Source organism: Mastigoproctus giganteus, chromosome 1, assembly GCF_048544385.1.
Source record: "Mastigoproctus giganteus isolate SK-2022 chromosome 1, ASM4854438v1, whole genome shotgun sequence".
In the NCBI taxonomy this organism is placed as follows: domain Eukaryota; kingdom Metazoa; phylum Arthropoda; class Arachnida; order Uropygi; family Thelyphonidae; genus Mastigoproctus; species Mastigoproctus giganteus.
Window position 1 is genome coordinate 76,625,458 of NC_143575.1, and position 20,022 is coordinate 76,645,479.

At 36.9% G+C, this 20,022-nt stretch overlaps 1 protein-coding gene across 7 annotated transcripts in view; it reads left to right on the forward strand.

Annotated features, from left to right (window-relative positions):
• The window catches only part of Mctp (multiple C2 domain and transmembrane region protein), a 690,267-nt gene that overhangs the window by 225,344 nt on the left and 444,901 nt on the right, over positions 1–20,022 (forward strand). For 5 of the 7 annotated variants that reach the window (XM_090373448.1, XM_090373439.1, XM_090373462.1 and 2 more), the window contains exon 2: positions 16,816–17,360. In XM_090373448.1, coding sequence (XP_090229574.1) covers positions 16,816–17,360 — 545 coding nt within the window. The remainder of the gene's footprint in view (positions 1–16,815; positions 17,361–20,022) is intronic. The other 2 variants (XM_090373456.1, XM_090373470.1) reach the window with 1 other exon arrangement.

The window sequence follows — 20,022 nt, forward strand, 5'->3', positions numbered from 1 at the left end:
TCTCTCTCATAACAAAACGCTTATTACCCATCAAGATTACTTATACACGGAGTTGGGGGGGGGGGAACCATTACTAATAAATGCTTTTCTTCTGCGTTTAAATTTCCAATCTGTTGCATTTTCACTTTCATTCATTTAAATTTCTCTTAATACTACAATGCAACTTCCGTTATTTACATGTAACCACAAGTATTTTCAAAATCTTACCTTAATTCCATATACAAATTAACTTTTAATTGATGTTGCGGAATTCATGTTAAGCACTATTGTGCTTTAATATTATATATAATGTAATGTTAATTTACATTTTTTTATATATATAATAACAACACAACTCTCACCTACACCATCCTTTATTTCATTTTTTTTACTCGACCTTAACTGACGAGAAACAGGGTGACATCGTTGCTATTCCATACTGAATACTTTCAGTGAACCACCACGACTTATTGTTCCTCTATAAAATACACAGTTTGCCGTAAAGTTAACAATACAGTATAGGTAAGTTATATATTTAACAATATACAATAGTGTTATTTTTAACAATACATAACTGTTAGCTATCATTCAAGTTTTCGTGGACTATTCCACAATAGTTATAAACTAATAAATCGGCATTATTTCCAATTCTCAAAAAAAAAAAAAAAAATTTTTTTTTGGATAACCTTAAATTCCGAAAGCAAGTTGACATGGAGAAATTGGAATACTTTATATGACGGAACTTGATTCCTTCTGCTTTCGTATGGTTAGGATGAAATGAAATTAGAAAGAATATGTGCGTTAAAACTTAATGAAATAAACTATTTCATTTCATTAAGTTTTAACGCTCATTCTTCCTAATTTTATTTCATCTTATATGACCTGTCGCAGAATAAACAAAACAAGAGATTAAATACGATGACCCTCTAGCGAAACTACGAAATGTAAATTTCGATGTAGACCCGTGGAAAATTTATTGAGCGAAAAAAAAAATTCAAATATGCAAAATAAAATTAAGAAAAACGTACTATTGGAAAATAATAAATATAATAAATTTCTTTATTGCTGCTAAGTACGGTACAAGTACTAGAAATGATATTTCTCATCACTGCGACATGGCCAGGAGTTTTACATTAAGGAATGATACGTGTGATTAAATTTGTAAAATTAATAGTTACATGGGATATTATAAGTTACACAAAAGAAAAACATGTAAATTGACATTATAATAAATAGGAAAATGAAACAGAACTGAACATCTTAACACAATTTGGAAGAATTTATCCCAGTTCAACAGATTCGATCCACTCGAAGAGAATGCGACTGTATTTGTAGTCTATAACCATTTTCTGCAGGTTAATTCCAAGACGGGGGAGTGCCTGGGCAGTTAGGAAACGATTACATAGTTTCAGCCGGTTGTATTTGAGGATTAGTGTGGGTTCTGACCTCAAGGATGGCAGAGGATTGTGCCACTGACAGAAATCCCAGATGTTTGGGGCGTTTATCACTCCTGTGTACATTTTTATTATAGTCATTAATCGACTGCTGTCAATTAACTTAGGGAGACTGGGTACATAGCTGCTCAGCCATGTCAGTTCTCAGTTGAGGGGGTCGGCGATGCTATATGAAACGTAAATAAATTCAGTGATGAAAAACTGATTAAATGAATAACATACATAAAAGTAAGTAGAAGAAAGAGCTCCACGTTTGTTAACACAACTGTTTACGTGGTTTCAGCAACGCCAGCTAATAAGCTCAGGAAGCTTTTGTTGCTGTCAATCAATCGGGAATAATAAGGCAATTCTCACCTACGTCATCCTTTATTTCATCATTTTTATTCGACCTTAACTGGCGAGAAACAGGGTGACATCCTTACTATTCCATACTGAATACTATACTTTCAGTCAACCACCATGACTTATTGTTCCTGTAGAATATACAGATTATCGTCAAGTAGTTCACTTCATGACAGTTAACAAGTGTTAAGGGGAATCATTCAATCGCTCCCGTCATTTCCTTCAACCCATCCACGGTATAAAATCTATAGATTTTGATACCTTTCGCGTTGGAGGTTTCATGAAAAAAATAAAAAATAAATAAATAAATCGCTTTACATAGATCAGAATAACCCGATCTTTGGGCAGCACCTCCAGACAGTCGGCTATACGTGACTGTCTGGATGTGAAACTATGGCTAGCATCAATTCAAATTAGATGTCAACAGTCTTTCAGAGAACAATACGATTCGCAGTATTTGTTGTCAAAGAAGTTTTCAACAATATCTACAGGGTAAGAAATAGTTGAATATACGAGGGACATTCAAAGAGTTATCTACCTTGGCTGTAAATGTGCTTGATATGTTAATTTTTTGTTTTATCATGCTCTCTTAAATGCATGTCTTATCTGCGCAGGTCCTGCTCAATACATTAAAGTATGAAAGAACAAGATAAAGCAGCCAACTCAAAGGAAAACAGGGATGTCAGAAACAGGCCATTATCAAAATTTTGACAAAAGGGAACGAACCAAAAGTTATGCATGAAAGATGTACATGGTAATTCTGCATCTTTTGGGCACGAGATAATTTTGGTCCAAACATTTTAAATCGAGTTTAAAATCTAAGTTATAAACAGTTTAACATCTACAGATATCGACTAATGGAAGTGACAACTCCAGAAATGTGGCAAAAAATATTGGACTGGTTATGCGGGATAGGCTTGTTTAAGTACAATATATGATTTCCAGAGAATGTAATATTTCTGAGGGTTTAGTACTGACAGTCCTCGTGAAAACCTGGCCATAGCAAAGGTCAGTTTAAGCTGGGGGGGGGGGGAAGCAAGAATGCTTACACCTCTTCAGAAATAGTACAGGGCTCATTTTCGAGGAAATTTTACACATGCACGATTCAGATCCTCAAGAGTTCCTTTCAAGAATCTTCACTGGTGATGAAACGTAGATTCATCACTGGGATCTGTAAACAAAACAGGAATCCATGCAATGGAAACACCATGGGGCACCGACACCCCAAAATTTCAGTACTCGGTTCTCTGCCTGGAGGATTATGGTCAGCACTGTCTGGGGATATTGGAAGTAATTCTTTTCATAGGCCACGTAACAAAACAGTCACTGGAGTTGCCTATGCCTCTGCTCTCAAAAATGTAAGGGAGGGTATAAAGAAGCAAACGCAAATCGATGGTGATGTCTTGATTTCATGACAGTACTCCTCCGCACTAATCGCGTAAAGCAATTGATGCCGTGAGAGATTGTGGATACCAGAAATTAAGCCATATGCCCTCCAGTCCAGACCTCCTTCCACCCCAACGCGAATTTCTCTTCATAAATCTGAAAAAATTCCTGTATAGCACCGATTTTTGAGTAATGATCTCAAGGAAGTTGCAAATGGTATTTTCAGTAACTACAACAAAGACTTCTTTTTGATTTTCGATTATTTCCCGTTTATTTTTAAAACCAGCGTACATGTATTGAACCAAGAAGTTATTTTCGAGTAATGATCTCAAGAAAGCTGCAAATGGTTTTTCAGAGACGGCGGAAAGAAAACCCTTTTTCTGCTATCTTGCAAAATGGTGTGGTTGACTCCGTATTGTAACACTTGTTAGGCGCCTCCGTAGCCAGGTGGGAAGGAGCAGCAGTGCATAGCACACGCTTCTTGATTAGACCGGGGTTCGAGCCCGTTACCACCAGATGCGGAAAGGTCAGGAATGACCACCGCATATTCCGGAGCAATATGGCGTTAGTTGCTAATGCTCCTAAAAAAAAAAAAAAAAAAAACCAAAAACACTTGCCACCTTCGCCCCGATTTCCTTTGTATTGCGTTACTCCAAATAAACACCATTCCCCTTGACATAGAGCTAGTCTTTATTTGAATACGCTTTGTTTTATTTTGAAGGCTTCGCTGAATTGGCTCTGTCTTGCACTTGTTGATAACATTAGGGAGAATGCTTTTTGAAGAACGTGTAGAACTAACGCATTTATGTTAGTGAGTGCATCGCACGAGAAATCTATACCGTTTACAGAAAGTTCCCCCCCCCCTTAAAAAGCAGTGCAATATCGTGGTAAATAATTGTAAAGGTGGGGCGTGCCCTGTTTGGAATTACTTTCTTTTCAATACTAGGACCACATACACCCCTAGTAGGTGCAAAAATTTGAATAAACTTAAAAATAAAGTTAGGCAAGTAATTAATGAGATTTTGAGCATTGGTGTTCTGAGAATATATTTTTATTTCTAATCATCACGATAGACTATTTGCGGTCCTTTGTTTTGAACTGTGTCGATCAATTTCCTAAACTTAAAATCAGAAATATATACAAATAAATAGTTATCGCAAAAGTCCTTTCAGTAACTTTTCATAATGCATATCATTTAACAAATTTAATTTTTTTTCAATTGGATATTAATTCGAAGAAATGTATATAATGTGAAAACTTTCATTCCCCATCACGTGGAATATTTGTTCTTGAATTCCATAAGTAGGACTGAAGAAAAGCACACTTCCTTATACATATTATGATTTCATATCATTTGGCTACCTCTCGAGTCCTTAAAAATATCATAAAACATGTACCGTACTGATATTAAATGTAATTTCACTGGAAGAATGGATTTTTGTTCTGTTCTTACAGTTTTCGATAATCGATTACGGTAATAGTTATTCTTGAAATACTTCAATTTTAATACTACTTCAAAAGAAGGCAAGCATTTTTTTTTTTTATCATTCATTCTTACTGTATCTTAAAGCAAAACTTTATAACTATAAAGTTCGTTTAAAAAAATATTTCATTGACTTTCGATTACTTAAATGCATAAAAATTTTACAAACTACTTTTGTTGGAGGTACTTAGTTGCTGTAGATACTTGGTTATCGGCATTGCAGTAAAATTACTTTTTTGTCCATTTTAAGTACGGTAATTTAAAAAAAAAAAAATATATATATATATATATATATATATATATATTGGAAAGCATCCAGCATAACTGGCCAATACTTTCATTCTTTCTGGTTTGAAAAACAGTATCAAAAATAATGGCCTCCAGGAGCTGCGCTTAAATTCACTGCATTCTTCTATTTTCACGAATTGGATAAAGGAAACCATCACAGTTTATCATAGACCATGAAGAATCGATCGCATAAAAATGTTATCGAAGGATTTTATGGAATTCCGTTACTTTCCTCTCGTGCTTCTGTAATGTGCTTATCTTCATCTAGCCTTGAATTATTAATATACAGTACTTCATTTCTGCTCCTTCCTCTTTCTCTGTTAGATAACGTTTCGTGGGTTCATTTTGTAAACCGGTAGTTTTCAAGAGGTTACCGACTTATAGTTGGGAGGGAGGGATGTATTAATGGAGTTACAAAGAAGTGACGTTATAGAAAGTCTTCTTTGAGAAAGTATAGAATCTTGTTTGAATTGAGTTAAATCTTTAAATTCCAATCTAAAACAAAAAATGGAATCAAGTTTCACTAATCTTGTAGGCCTATATGAATTCATTAATGAAAAGTAATGTAAACTTCGAAACTTTTAGAGAGCACGTGTATGGATAGGGTGAAAAGGATGCGCTCTCCCCCATAGAAGTATATACATCTTTCTTTCTAAGTAAACTTAACTTTCCGCTATAGAATCATTTAGTACGTTGGTGAACGCTAAACATGACGACGATTGGAAATCTTGAGTCATGAAGTTATAGCTTATTAGGCTTTCAATTAATATGGCCTTAAAAGAAGTTCCCAAACTTTTGTACCTTGAGCCCATTAATTTTTCATAAATTTCACCCGCCCTTCAGAGTTCTAAAACAAGTAAAAATGAACAATTTGACCTAAAATGTAGGTATGATTATCCATATTATTATAAATTAATATATACTCCAATACATTAATCTCAAAGAAAACTTTTCAACAAGCTCTACCTGGATGTCAACAAGATCTGCAATTCCAAGAAATACAGAGCTCAAGTCTTCTCACAAACGTTCCAACTCATCCAGTTCTAATGACAATCTATCATTTGTTGGTTAACTGTGATGCCATTCTATGTGATGTAAAGTTTGTATGTACTAAATTTGTATACATTGAACGTATTAATTGCACAATGTTAGTCAAAACAGGTACGAAACCTGTAACCCTCCTAGCGCATTCGATGTACAGGGTTACAACTGAACAACTAATAATAAAATACGAATGGTAGAATTAATAAAAACGCTTCTACCTGGATTAATGGATGGTTTCTCCATATTTTGTTAAACTACTTTATGAAAACAAGTGCCCCCGGGGGCACCCCTAAGTGAACCCGGGGAGTTGGGAACCTCTGCCCTGTAACCATGCTTACAATGGTTCTAAGAGGAAGATATCTATTTTTGACTTGTGCATAGGTCCAAAACATTTAGTAAGAAAAATTAAGCGAAATAAAACAAGGGTTTTAGAGAATAGCGAAATTTCGTTACAAAATACCATATAATGAACATTTCAATATAACAAAAGTATTTCCAGGTCTTGGCTCTCCTCTCCTTATTTTAAGTCATTGTTTATACAAAATAAGTTTGTTTTCGAGATCCACCAATGCATAAAATTGGGGTAAAAAAAGACAGTGGGTTCACTACTACTTTTTCATATGGGGAGGTTTGGTTAAAATGCGTTCTGAGACCGCAGGAATCCTTTAAAGCTTCTTCAGTCGCGGCTGTCGTTATCTGAAGTCAGCAGATAGACTAGCGTCCCCATCCATCCTCTTATTTTCTGGTTTATCACGCTCGCACAAGATAAATCAATACGTGAACACACGCGTTAAGACAAAGTAATACGCATGATAAAGACCACCCTCCCACATGAACTGTACACTAATCAGAGTAGTAAATATGTCGCAAACCCAACGGACCAATAAACAGCCATCTGTGGCGGGGCCGCTAAATATGGAATAAAGAAACAGTTTTCGCAAAAGCTACGAAAGTCTTAAAGCTGCAAATTATATGAAAAGTGGGAAACAGTTTTACATTACACCCTGTGTACATCAGGGATCGGAGCCTTTCAATGGTTAGCGTGCCAGGATATTCTGGTAATGAGCACAAAGCAACAATTCCCGCCCGTTGGAAGCTCTAATATAAAAAAGTGAATGGTATAACAGACTTAATCCACACCTAGATATTCTGGCAACCTCTTAATAGTCTCTAGGATACCAATGTACAGTACTGTATTAAATTTTGCCAATTATTGAAGGTGTAGTTTTTAGGAGCATCAGCGGCTTAGGCCTTATTGCTCCATTGTGTATTATATCTGTACAAGTGTATGTTCGTGAGCTGATTTGCATGCTGTGTTGGCTTAAAACTCACGGAGAAACCATACTCCGTCCTCATGAGATCCGATAACTACGTCCGATTTGAAGAGACCTTTAAAAACTCCTCCAGTCATCAACGGGACTTGAACCCAGACCTTTCCAAACGAGTGACAAGCGGCGAAACCATTATGCTGTTACGAATAATTTGAATCTGGGGGAATGTTTACTGTGTGTGGGGGGGAGGGGGAAGAGCAGTGCCAGATTAAAGCAACTGGAGGCCTTGGGCTTAGGAGACCTTGGGAGGCCCAAAATTAATAGCATCTGATCATGAGAAACAAAACCTCGTTCTATTCTTTATCTACTTAATGAAAGTAGAATTGCTCAAATTTTTGCATTGATAAAAAAAAATTGTTTATAAAATTATAACCTTTAATAAATTTACAAAAGTATGGAATTAATGAAGGCAATCACACAGAGAACATTCATAGGGGGAAATCATAGCTATGTTAGAACATTACACTATATACTTGTTGCTGAGCACAGCAGAAAGGTTGTTCTGCTGTGCCCACAAATGGCTTGCCCCACAACATTGCAAGTCACATGACCACAGTTGTGGATATAAATGCAGTAGAACAACCTTTCTAATATAAGCTAAGCGTACAAACCGTAGCGAGAATGGGGAAAAGGAGTGATCCAACGGACCTCGAACGTGGCATGGTAGTAGGTGCAAGACGTGCTGGACAAAGCATCTCTGAAACGGCAGTTCTCCTGAACTTTTCACGCACCACAGTTTCAAGGGTGTATCGAGAATGGTGCAACGAACAGAAAACATTCTCTCAACGGCATACCTGTGGAAGAAAATCGCTTGTTGATGAGAGGTCAGAGGAGGATGGCTAGAATTGTGCAAGCAAACAGACGGTCCCCAATGTTGCACATCACTTCAGAATACAACCTTGGTGCGCAGAACAAAATATCGCAACGGACCACTATTCGCAATTTGTCGCGAATGGACTACAATAGCCGACGGCCACATCGCGTACCTTTGTTATCAATGAAGAACAAGAAAGCACGACTCCTGTTGGCACAGCAATACCAGCACTGGACTATCGAGGATTGGAAAACAGTTGCTTGGTCTGACGAGTCGAAGTTCCTGGTGCATCATGTTGATGGAAGGCTCAGAATTTGGCGAAAACAACATGAATCCATGGACCCGTCATGTCTGACGACTACTGTGCAATGTGGGGGCAGTGTTATGGTGTGGGGAATGTTTTCTTGACACACGTTGGGTCCATTGATACCCATAGATTCACGTCTGAATGCCACATCGTACCTAAACATCGTTGTTGACCAAGTGCATCCGTTCATGTTGATAGTTTATCCTCAGTCAGATGGTTACTTCCAGCAGGATAATGCGCCGATGCACAAAGCCCGAATCACTATGGAATAGTTCCAGGAACATGACAATGAATTTTTCTTTGCTGTGTGGCTGAGTGGGCCGCTCAGTCCCTGGATCTCAATCCTATTGAACATCTTTAGGGTGAGCTGGAAAGGGCTGTTCGCTGCAGGCCTACACCTCCGTCGAATCTCAAGGAACTGCGTGACACAATGTCTGCATGGTACTCCATTCCTGCACAACGTTTTAGCATCTTGTTCAATCCATACCTAGACGAATTCAGGCTCTTTTGAATGCTAAAGGAGGCTCAATACGCTACTAGATAGGTGTACCTAATAAAGTGGCAGCACTGTATGCAAAGTCAGAACAGTTTCTTTCGAGCTTTTTTGGATGCAAACTTATCAGTTATATCATTAAAATCAGTAAGTCGCAGTTTATCATTTTCTATGCAGAGAATGCTTAGATCAGACAACCGATCTTGGGACGTTGTTGACCGTAAATCATTTCTTATCCTTTTTAGTCTAGAAAATGTTCTTTCGCCAGTACAGTTAGTAACCATTAAACACAGGAACAATCTGAAACTTGTTTCCACATTTGGGAAAGCTGTCCGAATTTTCTCCTGGAATATTATTTGATACATATCTTGGTGGCTGAAATTTTCTTTTTCAGGGTAAGCTTGTTTGATGTATAGGTGGAAGTGTAAGAGTTCATTGACTAGACTAAGGTCAACATCCTTTGGATACTCTTGCATCAACATCTCGACGCCATTGTGAATCTGTTCCTTGATTGCTTGCAGGTTCACGAAAAATAAAAATTGCCAGCTACACTCCTATATACTTTTGCACTTGTCTAAGTTGGCTTCAAGAGCATCAATGACGGGGCTAAATGAATTTACCCTGAACTTTTCTCTTGGAGAAAGTTCATCTGAGGCAGTGCTTCTCAAAGTGGGCGATATCGCCCCCTGGGGGGCGTTAGGCATGAAAGGGGGCGGATGGAGCACCATCAATGATTGGCCGTTACAAGGGTTTTATGGCATTATTTAAAAAATGCTGTGCCAAATATTATTACTGTTCATTGTGTCATTCACCGTCAGCATTTAGTTGCGAAAAAACGTGGTGATAAACTGCACAATTCTCTATAAACTCTTATTACTGCTATAAACAAAATTAAAGCATATTCTTTGAATGATCGTATATTTCGAAACTTTGTGATCAAAACAATGAAGATTTTGAACGATTGCTACTTCACTCCGAGATTCGGTGGCTGTCAAAAGGCAACTGTCTCAACAGATTTTAGCAACTCTTTGATACTGTTGTCGAGTTTTTTGAAGATAGGAACAACGACCTTAGTAATGACCTCAAGAAAATTGTTTATCTTGCAAATTTATTTACTAGATTCAACTCAATGAATTTACATTTACAAGAACAAGATGTAACTCTTATTAAGGCAAACTCAAATTTCACCATTTATTTCAAAATTAAAGCTTTTAATGCACAACGTAGGACGACGTGAATTGTATCGATTTCCAAATCTGTTGGAAATGGAGAAAAAATAGCTGATGAAACTAACTTTTTGTAATCTAGAAATGTTGCACAGAGATATGCAGGAAAGGTTCGAAGATCTCCTTAATTAGAAAATTCCAGATTCGGTTATAAATCCTTTTTTAAATAATGTCGATGGTGAACGTTTTGTAGAAGAATTGATTGAGTTACAAAATGAAGTTGAACTGAAGCCAAAATTTCAAAATTCATATCAGGAATTTTGGTTACAAAAATAAATTCCTGACCATTATCCTGCATTGTGGGGAAATGTAAAAAAATACTTATTTCTTTTCCAACATCATATTTAGTCGAAACCGGTTTCAGTTTGTTTGTTATTTGGTTTTTAGGAGCATTAGCAACTAAAGCCATATTGCTCCGGGGATATGCGGTGGTCATTCCCTGACCTTTCCGCATTCTCCGTATTTGGTGGTACCGGTTTCAGTGCTGTATCTCAATTGCTGACAAAACAAAGAAATTGTCTGGATGTTGTTAAATGTGGCGATTTACAACTTCTACTTACAGATATTAAACCTAATATTGATAAGCTAATAAATCTCCACCAAGGTCATCCATCGCATTAAATATTAAAATATAATTAACTATTTCCATTAATATCACGACTTATTTATGTAATTAACTTTAATAGACTATTCATTTCAAATGAAACGGAATATTCATTTTAGTCATTTAACTTCACTTTATATTGGTGGGCTAAAAAAAAAAGCCCTGGCGAGGGCTTTTTTTTTTAGCGTGAGCTGATCCAAAAAAAGTTTGAGAAGCACTGATCTAAGGCTTTGGGTGCTGTACCCCCCCCTTTTTTTTTTTTTTTGCGTACTTTTTGCCTTCTTTTGACAGTTTTGTACTCTACATCCGGTAGAGTAAATTTTGCTTGCTGTTCAATTTCATCAAAATTAGCCAGAGTATTTAATAAGAACTGCAGTAGTGAGCTGTAAATATTTGCACTTGTGCTTCAATGAAATTTGCGAACTTTGGAGTGCCTTGTTAACTTTATGAAATTGATCTAGCAAATGTGTCCAAAGGTGAAGCATGAAAAGAATTCAAATTCTTCCATTTTCTGCAAAAGATTTTCAGCCTGTCGTCTAGTATCTCCTTTTTCAGTTTCATCACAGTAAATATGACTGATCGCTTCAACAAGGTTAGCATAACTTTCGCTAATAGCTGCACTAGCTTTGGCGTGAGTCTCCCAGCTTGTCTGATTAATGTTTAGGAACTTTTGACTCAGGAGGCTAGAAATTTTTTAGCACTGCCCATCTTTTTGTAGAAGCTGAGAAAAAAACAAAGCTCATTTATAGTGCCAAAAAATTCACTGCATCCAGACACGAGTCAACTGCAGTTCGTCCAACTAGATTTCGGGAATGTCCAGCGCATGGAATAAACTTTGCAACTTGTTCCTTTCCATAATTTTTTTTTTGTTGAGCGCCTTTATACTTTCCAGCCATATTGACTGCATTGTTATATGATTGTCCTCTACGTTTACTGAAATATATTTCAAGTTCACTGAAGTAGTTCAGAATCAGCTCAGCCATACTTTCACCGGTGTGATCTTTCAATTGAAAAAAAAAAAAAAAAACTTTGTTCAACTGCTAATCCATCATTAGGAGAAACATCTGACAATGACAATAAGCTGATCAACATGGGAAACATAAGGGGTTGAATCGACTGATAAACTAAAATAACCCTTGTTTGATGTCGCTCAGTATTGATTATCGAACTTTATTAGCCATCAACTGGATAACCTCTTCACATATGGTTTTGGATAAGTACGATGGCTGACCAGAGCCTTTACCTCCATACTGATTTATGTGAGCACACAGGAAGGGATAAAATTTGGCAATTAATTCAAGCAATCCAAGAAAGTTACCACTGTTTGGTGAAACAAATGTTTCATCATCTCCCCTAAATGCCACGCCACGTTCTGCCAAAAGGGAAATCACTACAATAACTCGCTGAAGTACGTGCATCCAGTAATCCTGCTCTGCTTTGATTTGGTCTTCGAGTTTTGATGTGAGCGTTTGTTGTTAAGTATGTTAGCATAGAGTTCATTATTTTTAGAATTTCCGTGGGTTTGAACAAGATAAGTGTGATGCCAATCATTGAATCAATATAAGCTAAAGCTGTAGTTGAGGTAGTTTGGTTAAAGAAAAGTTTGCACACACAACAGACTTTTTTTTCTTTTGTGGGAGAATACACTAGCCATTCTCGAGGGTAGGTTTCTCCATTTACTTGGGTGGAATGGAATAAATTCTTTGAGCAGAACCGGGCTTGGTTTTTGTATGTTCGCTTCGAATTGGTAAAAGGTCCATCCCAGTGCTGACATTCTGATGGACCTTTATCAATCCAGAATATTTCCTCGTTATTCATTGTGGTCCATAAACCTAAGTCATTGTCTTTGAAATCACTAGTAGTAGTAGTATGAACAATTGGTATTTTTGTGTCTGCAGTGCTAGGGTTTTCGCTGAGGTCATTTGCTTTGTTTTCCAAATCTTAAAGACGGTAATGAGCTTGAACTGCTTCTTTTGGTGTTGCTATCTCGTTGCATGTTCCTTCAGCGCCTTGTGTTAATTCTTTGGCTGTAGGTCCTGTCACTTCATTGTCACTTTCTCCAGAAGTTTTGTAGTGGTAGTTACTGACAACAATTCTCCTTGAAGTTCTTGGGGGACTGTTCTGTATATAAACTGGTTATTATTCAGTCTGCACAGTGTAGTTTACTTGATTTTCTTCTGTTTGTAAACACCAATGTTGTATATCTGAGGGATTATGTAGGGCTGTTTTTGCCTGCTGTACAAAGCCATATAACGTGATTGGCTTTAAACGCTTGAGTATTTCCTTCTGTTCTTTTTGTTGTTTTCGTTTACTAGCACCATTTTCATATCGCTTACTCATTATTTTCACAAAAAGTCAAAATTAAATATTATTGCGATTCACAATGATATAAAAGAATCCTCACTTGTTCTCAAAACGCATGCCATAATGATAGATAGTGACTGAACACTTGTATTGCTTCATAGCTGACTTTATCATTTGATTCCGAGTAGCTTTAAAGCCCCCCACGAACTTTACCCAACAGTAAGTATGCACTTGTATAACTGTTATACAGTCATAGACTCATACGTCACGTGTTTAATGTTACTAAGCAACTGGACTTAGATAGTAAAATCAAGGATTCAAGGGCGAGTGCGTTCGGCACTTCCATCAATGTTCCTGAATTCTGGTAAAAATTCAGGAACATTGATTGGAGAGCCGAACGCATTATTTTGGCCCTGATTTTTATCGTTACAAATGAAATAAAATTAATGGTAATTTTTTTTGGCAAGAGGTCGAGGCCCTCCTAGATTATGAGGCCCTTGACTGCAGCCCGTTCAGCCCATATGTAAATCCGGCACTGGGGAAGAGTTTTTAGTTGTCGGTATTTTAAATCAAAATTCTGGTGAATCTAGAATGAAAACTAAATTCACCTCAAATTTACTATATTTAGTGAAAGTGAGGAAAGGTAATATGCATTCCTCTATAAAATGTTTTATCACTGTCGGCCCTGTTAATGGGTGTTAACATTTTGCTGTTAGGATTGGTTGTTGGAATAACTGCAGTTAATATGGCTAAAAGCTCATTTGCAATAAAAGAGCCTTTCTAGAATTACTACTTCCCCGTAATGAGTGAAAACGTCTCTCACCTTTCAGTGGCAAATTGACGCGCAGTAGATATTTCACATGTATGGATAAAAACAACTTACATTTGAAAGCTTAGGAGAATTTGTCTTTCCCCGGTGTGTATATTAGTCTAGAGGTGAATGTAGTGTTCCGGCATCTGAAAGAATTAGTCACTTTCTTCTATTTTTGACTTTTGATTATTAGCTTCCTAAAAACAATTTTTTCCCGAACCACGAAGTTCTTTAACAATTTTGAATATTATAATACCAAGCAGTGTTTAACCATTAAGTACCATGATTTTAGCATTACCTACAGTGAAATTGTAGATCAGAAAAGTGAACGCTCAAACGCTTTGAAGGGACATTTATTAACTGTCGCGTCTGAGTTGAATACTGTACTCGTAATGTGATACTGTAATGATGCAGGGGAGGCAAAATCGAGAGATTATAATTGATTCATTCGATTATACTAATGCCATTCGGATGATTAATAAATTAATCTTTATTATTGTGGCGGGTTATATACATATCCACGAATATGGATCCCCACGCAATGTTGAATAAATTTCCACACAGTAAAATTCGTGAAAATTTCATTGTGTAGAAATTGGGTTCTAAATAGTTGTCTTCTAATAGAATTTATGGATGTGGAATATAAGTTTCGCGTTCAAAAGTAATTACTCTATTTTCCCTCCTTCACCCTAACCCCTCTTATTTTCTTTATTTCTTAATTAATTTATTTTCACTGAAATAAGCATCTTTTCAATTGAACATACGTTTTCGTTACTGGAATTCATTTCATAATTATTGATAATTATAGTAAATCCGCCCCCCCCCCATATCAATTGTTTGAAGTGTAGAATGTGAACTTTTCGTTCAGTTAGCAGACGATGTCATCGACTTTTATTTAAAAAAGAAAAGGAATTGTAACTGATAGATTATATGATTTGGATTTAAAAGATTTCTAATATTATCTAATCTGTTCTTGACACACACACACACACACACACACACACACACACACACACACACACACACACACACACACACACACGGCCCACCCGAGAATTACCTCATCTACTCGCATGTATTATATCTCTTAATTATGTACGTTCTGTGATCGGCTTGCATATTTTAGCATTAGAATAAGAGGCATATGATACAAGAAAGCAAGCTTATACAGCATTAGCCAAGAAAAAAAAAAGCACAATCCATTTCACCCATCCATTCGCCCTAAAAATTTGTCTAGTTCTTCCTTGCATTTATGTAATCTAGCAACTTCCACAACGATAGCTGGAAGTTTGTTCCAGCAATCAACTACTCGCTGGCTAAAGAAATTTCCGCACATCTATTCAATAACTGTCTTGCCTCAATTTGAATTTATGCCTCCGATCTGAGCAAGAGGAAGAGTCCCCCATCAGAATTGAGCCTGCTCAACCCATTCAAGGCCTTATACACCTCAATCAGATCAGCTCGCAGGTGCCTAGTCTCCAGATGCTGCAGTTTGCAGAACTTAAGCTTTTCTTGGCAAGACCACCCCTTCGTTCCTCTCACCTATCTTGTTGCCCTTCTCTGTACTCGCTCAAGCAACTCTACATCCTTCCTAAAATTAGGCCTCCAGACCTGTACGCAATACTCAAATCATGGCCTGACCATTTATTTTTTTGCGTCCGATTCCTCTTTGACCACATAGTATCCAATCAGATTGGTCAGATAAGATTTACCCTTTACAAATCCATGCTCTGTCTGAATTATTACTGCAGTCTTGTCTAGATGATCCTGCAATGCTTCTTTAACCAGTGACTCCATTATTTTCCCCTGAGCAGAAGTTAAACTAACAGGTCTGTAATTACTAGTGTCACCCTTTGAATCCCCTTTTGGTAGGGACCGCTCTCATAATTATGGCTAAGGGTTTGCTTACTCCTTTGCTGCCTCCTTTAATATAACTGGATAGATCCCATCTACCCCAGGTGCCTTATTTTTAACTTCAACAATTTCTCCTCCACTTTGCTCTGTTATTACAAAATAATTTAGCTCCCTGTTACAGTTTAATAAGTTTCTGTCCTCCAATTCCCTACAGAATTTCTCATGTGTGAATGTAGATGCAAAATACTTGTTCAGTTTGTCAGTTATCTGAGCCGGATCATCAACAGTCGAACCATCGATATCAATTGGACCAACCTGATTCATCCCCTTCCTTCTAGACTTTATATAAGTAAATAAGTTGTCTTTGCTGTTTTTCTTTGCATCCTTTGCCAAAGAATTCTCATAACCTGCCTTCTTTTGCCTAACCTCCTTTGTGACTTGATTACAGACTGGCTTATATCTACCATAGGTAGGTATATAATTTTGATGGATTCCATGAATTTTCCTTCTCTGCCCTAGTCATTAGTTCATCTGACATCCATTTAAGCCTAAACAAAAGTTGGCCACTTGAGCAAGCCAAATCAATATTGTCATTTTCGAGATTAAAAACAATAAACAAAAAGAACAAAAAAAAAAAAAAAAAAAAACTGTGCCTTGTAAAAAACGCCGAATGATAGGATTTTATTGCCTTAAATGTTACACTGCAGTATGAATTTTGTTTTATTCGTAGTTTATTTTAATCATGTTAATGATCAAAGTCTGCCAAACCAAAGGTTAGTAACAAAACCAATTATTGAATAAGATTACTATTCCAGGGTTAATGATGTGAACATAGAGAAGCGCTCCTTTCATTTTGTAGAATAAAAAAATTGTTAATTAATCAAGATTTCATCAATCGATGATGTAATAATCTGATGGAAATTACAGGTTTCGCTAGAATTATTTCACCATTGCAGTATAAAAGTAGTAATAATGACATTTTCAGTTTTGCAAAGAGGAAGCTACGACTCTTCCTATTACCTTTTACTACTCGAACTGTCCTTTTGTTTGAATGATTTAATTTCTAGATGATGATCTTAATATTTTTGTTTACAGCAGGAGAAGATCCTGACTTGCTGAATGATTCCGAAAGAAGTTCGACGATGAAGCGGTTAAAGTTCAAGGCAAAGAGTCAATCTGATGTGTCACAACACTCGGACGAAGAATGTGGTTCGCGGCCTGTCACTCCACAAGTACTTACAGAACCTTCAAGTCCTTACAAAAAGATACTCGGATTCAAATCTGGCAAACGGATGCAAAGTGTCTGGACAACGCTCAAAAGATTCGCACCGCACAAACTACGATCTCGTAGCAAAGACTATCACTCCCGACGGAAGCACAATCTTCAAAATGTTGGCCGTCTCAGTTCTAGTCATCCGGATGTATCGAGCAGTGACCTAGCGGCTATGGCACAAGGATATTGCGACGATACTGCTGTTGCTATGGTGACAGACAATGACCTAGATTTTGCTGATGCACCCAGCTTTAGTGACCCAACGATTAATCGAGATACTCCATCGAGAGAAGGAAGGCACGATGAGGATTATCGCACATTGCTTAGTGATACCATTAGAGTCCATGAGGTGGAAATGGGAAGTGTGGTAAGTCCAATTACGTCTTTTCCATGAATATGCGTGTGCACACACTCCTGAATACTACTTAATATTAAAATTGAAATATTTTTCCTGTAAGTGCACAGGAAAGATCAGCTGTGCACTTAAAGGAAGATCTTCAATAGCAACTTGCGTGGTAATCGAATCAGAGCCTACTGAATGACATGTACATTCTCTCCTCGAGCCCACTCTTGATTAGGGGGTGGGGAGATCCCCGCCCATTTCATCCCATATAAAGTATATAATAAAATTGTCACTTTTTTCCCTGTGATTTCTTCTAATTGCTATTGCTTAAAAAAAATGTTCAAACAATCTTTGTGTGTGAGAAACGTTTCTATAATGGACCATATCCATAACAGTAAATTTTTAGCGCCCTACAGACATTCCTTTGTACCCAGAACCACGGATAATTAGTGTAACTTCTGGAATTGCTTTATTCCAGTGCTTTTGCTATCATGCTCCTATAAATGGAGAAATAGTGAATAGCGGATAATATTTTAAATATTCTATTTATTATACTTTTGGTTGTCATGAGGTCAGAAATAACTACCCTATTTCAATTGATTTTGGGTCCAGAAAGATAAAACACTACATTGTTAAACTCGAAAAGCCAGTTTTTTTATTGTAATCCTGATGGACCTAACAAATGTCTTTTCTGTCATTATCTATTACTAAAAGTAAGTTAATGTACATAGTACGTTACATTTTAGGCGCGTTCGATTTTTATTTCTTAAATTAACTGCATTTTTTTCTATGATTAATAGAACTGTAAAGTAAATAATTGCCTTGTTGACTATTAATAACTATTACATAAAAGTGTTTGTTTTTACATCAATGCACATAATTCACAACGTATTATAAAACTTTATTTTCTCTCTGATTCTTAATAAAAAATCGAAATGCAGCACATTTCAAATGTCTTCTGTGATATAATAAAATGAACAAATATCGACACGAACCTCAGAATCTTACTATGCAGTCAACATTTTTTGCAGTGTAATTTGCTTATTTCCTCCCGGATTTTATTAAAATTTAAAAGATGACAATTATTTCACTTTTCTGTGGGGGGGGGGGGGGGAATCAGGAAACCACTTCGTAAGCGAAAACAGTTTGTGCATTCGCCATATTGTTCATTCCTTCTTTCAATCAGCGCACGGCAACGCAAAATATGCATTGCTTTAGCTACAGTACTATGGTATGTGGATAACCTGTGTAATATGTAGGAGGAGAAAAATAATTTACCAGATTTATATTTGTCTGATTCTAATGAAATTCGGGGTGGCTCAACGTATTCTTCCAAAAGAGCGAAATACTGTATAAAATTTTGTAACTCCTTTTGATTGTGAGTCAAAATTGTGAGTCGAGTTATGACATGTGTATAGGCGGACATGATGAAGATAATAGGCGGCACTTCACGCATATACACTGGTGTTCAAAGAAAGTGCATCACTCCTTAAAATTGTAATTGTCGTCCGAATAACGTAAGTATATGGCAATATTTCTTACAGATTGCATCAGATAAGATTGACACGCGTAAGTGATGACGTAATATTGCATCAGTTGTTACTTTCAGCTATATAAGCACTCTGCAAGAGTTGCAGTCATTCCTTGCTTGTGTCAGGATGGCGAGTTACGTGCAGTTGACGCCACGAAGAAAGAGTGCTATTGTTGCTTTACGTGAGGAAGGATGTTCTTCCCGTCATATTGCTTATAGTGTCTTGTAATCAGGCGACAGTGAGTAGATTTATTTCCAAATTCAAGAATACTAGTACTGCTGATAGGAAAAAAGGAACCGGACGGAAACGAGTCTACCCCAAAACAGGACCACGTCCTGTTTTGGCGTAGAAATGGTGTCTACAGTGAAATTCTCTACCAGCCAAATGATATGGGGGGGGGGGCATTTCGAATCGCAGAGTAGATCACCTGCAGTTTATAAAAGGTTCAATAAATGCCAATGATTACCTGCTATATTGGAAGGCAAATTGCTGCCAATCATTAGACCATTTCAACCTGCCAAGTAACTGCATCCCTGCTCCTTGTCATCGGGCGAAAAGTGTAAGTAGGCACTTCCGTAGTTACTTTAGCTTCACTTCTGCATTAGAGGTTCGACAGTAATGTGTTTACATTTGTTACAGGTGAAAAAATAGTTGGAAGAACGGTCCATTATAACTCTTAGCTGGCCAGAAAACAGCTCGGATCTGAATCCTATAGAGAATTGTTGGCATCGTGTGGAATCTGGAGTTGCCAGAAAGAAACCAAAGACCCTTCGTGAACTTCAGGAAGCCATAATTCGTGTTTGGAACCACGAACTATCAGTTGATTATCTTCAGAAATTGATCTTGTCAATGCCTCGACGGTGTGCTGTTGAGGGCCAGAGGCGGCGGTTCAACTAAATATTAGTTTGCACTTGGTGAACTTTTCATTTTGTTTTCCATTTAAAATGGTAAACTGAAGGCTTCTGATAACATTTCAGCCATAATTGTCGTGTTTACCAAAACTGTTGTATAAAGGTTGCAAATACTCATTTAGGAATATTTTGAGAGCAGCTGTCAAATATTACTTAGCTTTGCCTTAACTATTAATAAATATCTATTGTTTATATTTATCTTTGTCATGCTAGTCATTAATGTAACATACCATCGCGAAAAAG